Genomic DNA, 379 nt, shown 5'->3' on the forward strand with positions numbered 1-379 from the left:
TCAGAAGCAGGCACAGGCCGCCCAGCTGACTCAGGCTGCCCAAGGAGCACAGGCTGCAGCCTTCGCCGAGTCCTCGCTGGCCGGACAGGCTTCTCAGGCTGTGCAGGCTGCTAAGCTGGCTGCCTCGTCGGCCTCGTCTCTGGCCTCCAACCTGGCCCATCTGAGTTCCGAGGCCAGCGGCCTGGCGTCTCAGGCTGTCAACAGTCTCAACGACATTGAAGCGGTTCTTTCTGCTCAGGAAGCCATGGCCTGGCAGGCTCAGCAGGCGGCCAACTCACTGGGCCAGCAACAGAGTGTCGCCCTCAACGACCTGCAGTCGGCGCTCGCAGCAGCAGCGCAGGCCCAGGCGGCCGCCAGCAAGGCCCAAGCCAAGGCCAAG

General features: G+C 66.0%; 1 protein-coding gene across 1 annotated transcript in view; it reads left to right on the forward strand.

The window, feature by feature from the left end:
• Positions 1-379, forward strand: part of LOC119593565 — a 4,356-nt gene that overhangs the window by 676 nt on the left and 3,301 nt on the right. Inside the window, exon 3 of the mRNA XM_037942523.1 lies at positions 1-373. This exon is cut by the window's left edge and continues 365 nt beyond it. Within this exon, the coding sequence (XP_037798451.1) occupies positions 1-373 (373 nt within the window). The remainder of the gene's footprint in view (positions 374-379) is intronic.

The sequence above is a fragment of the Penaeus monodon genome, chromosome 32 (genome assembly GCF_015228065.2).
Source record: "Penaeus monodon isolate SGIC_2016 chromosome 32, NSTDA_Pmon_1, whole genome shotgun sequence".
NCBI lineage: Eukaryota > Metazoa > Arthropoda > Malacostraca > Decapoda > Penaeidae > Penaeus > Penaeus monodon.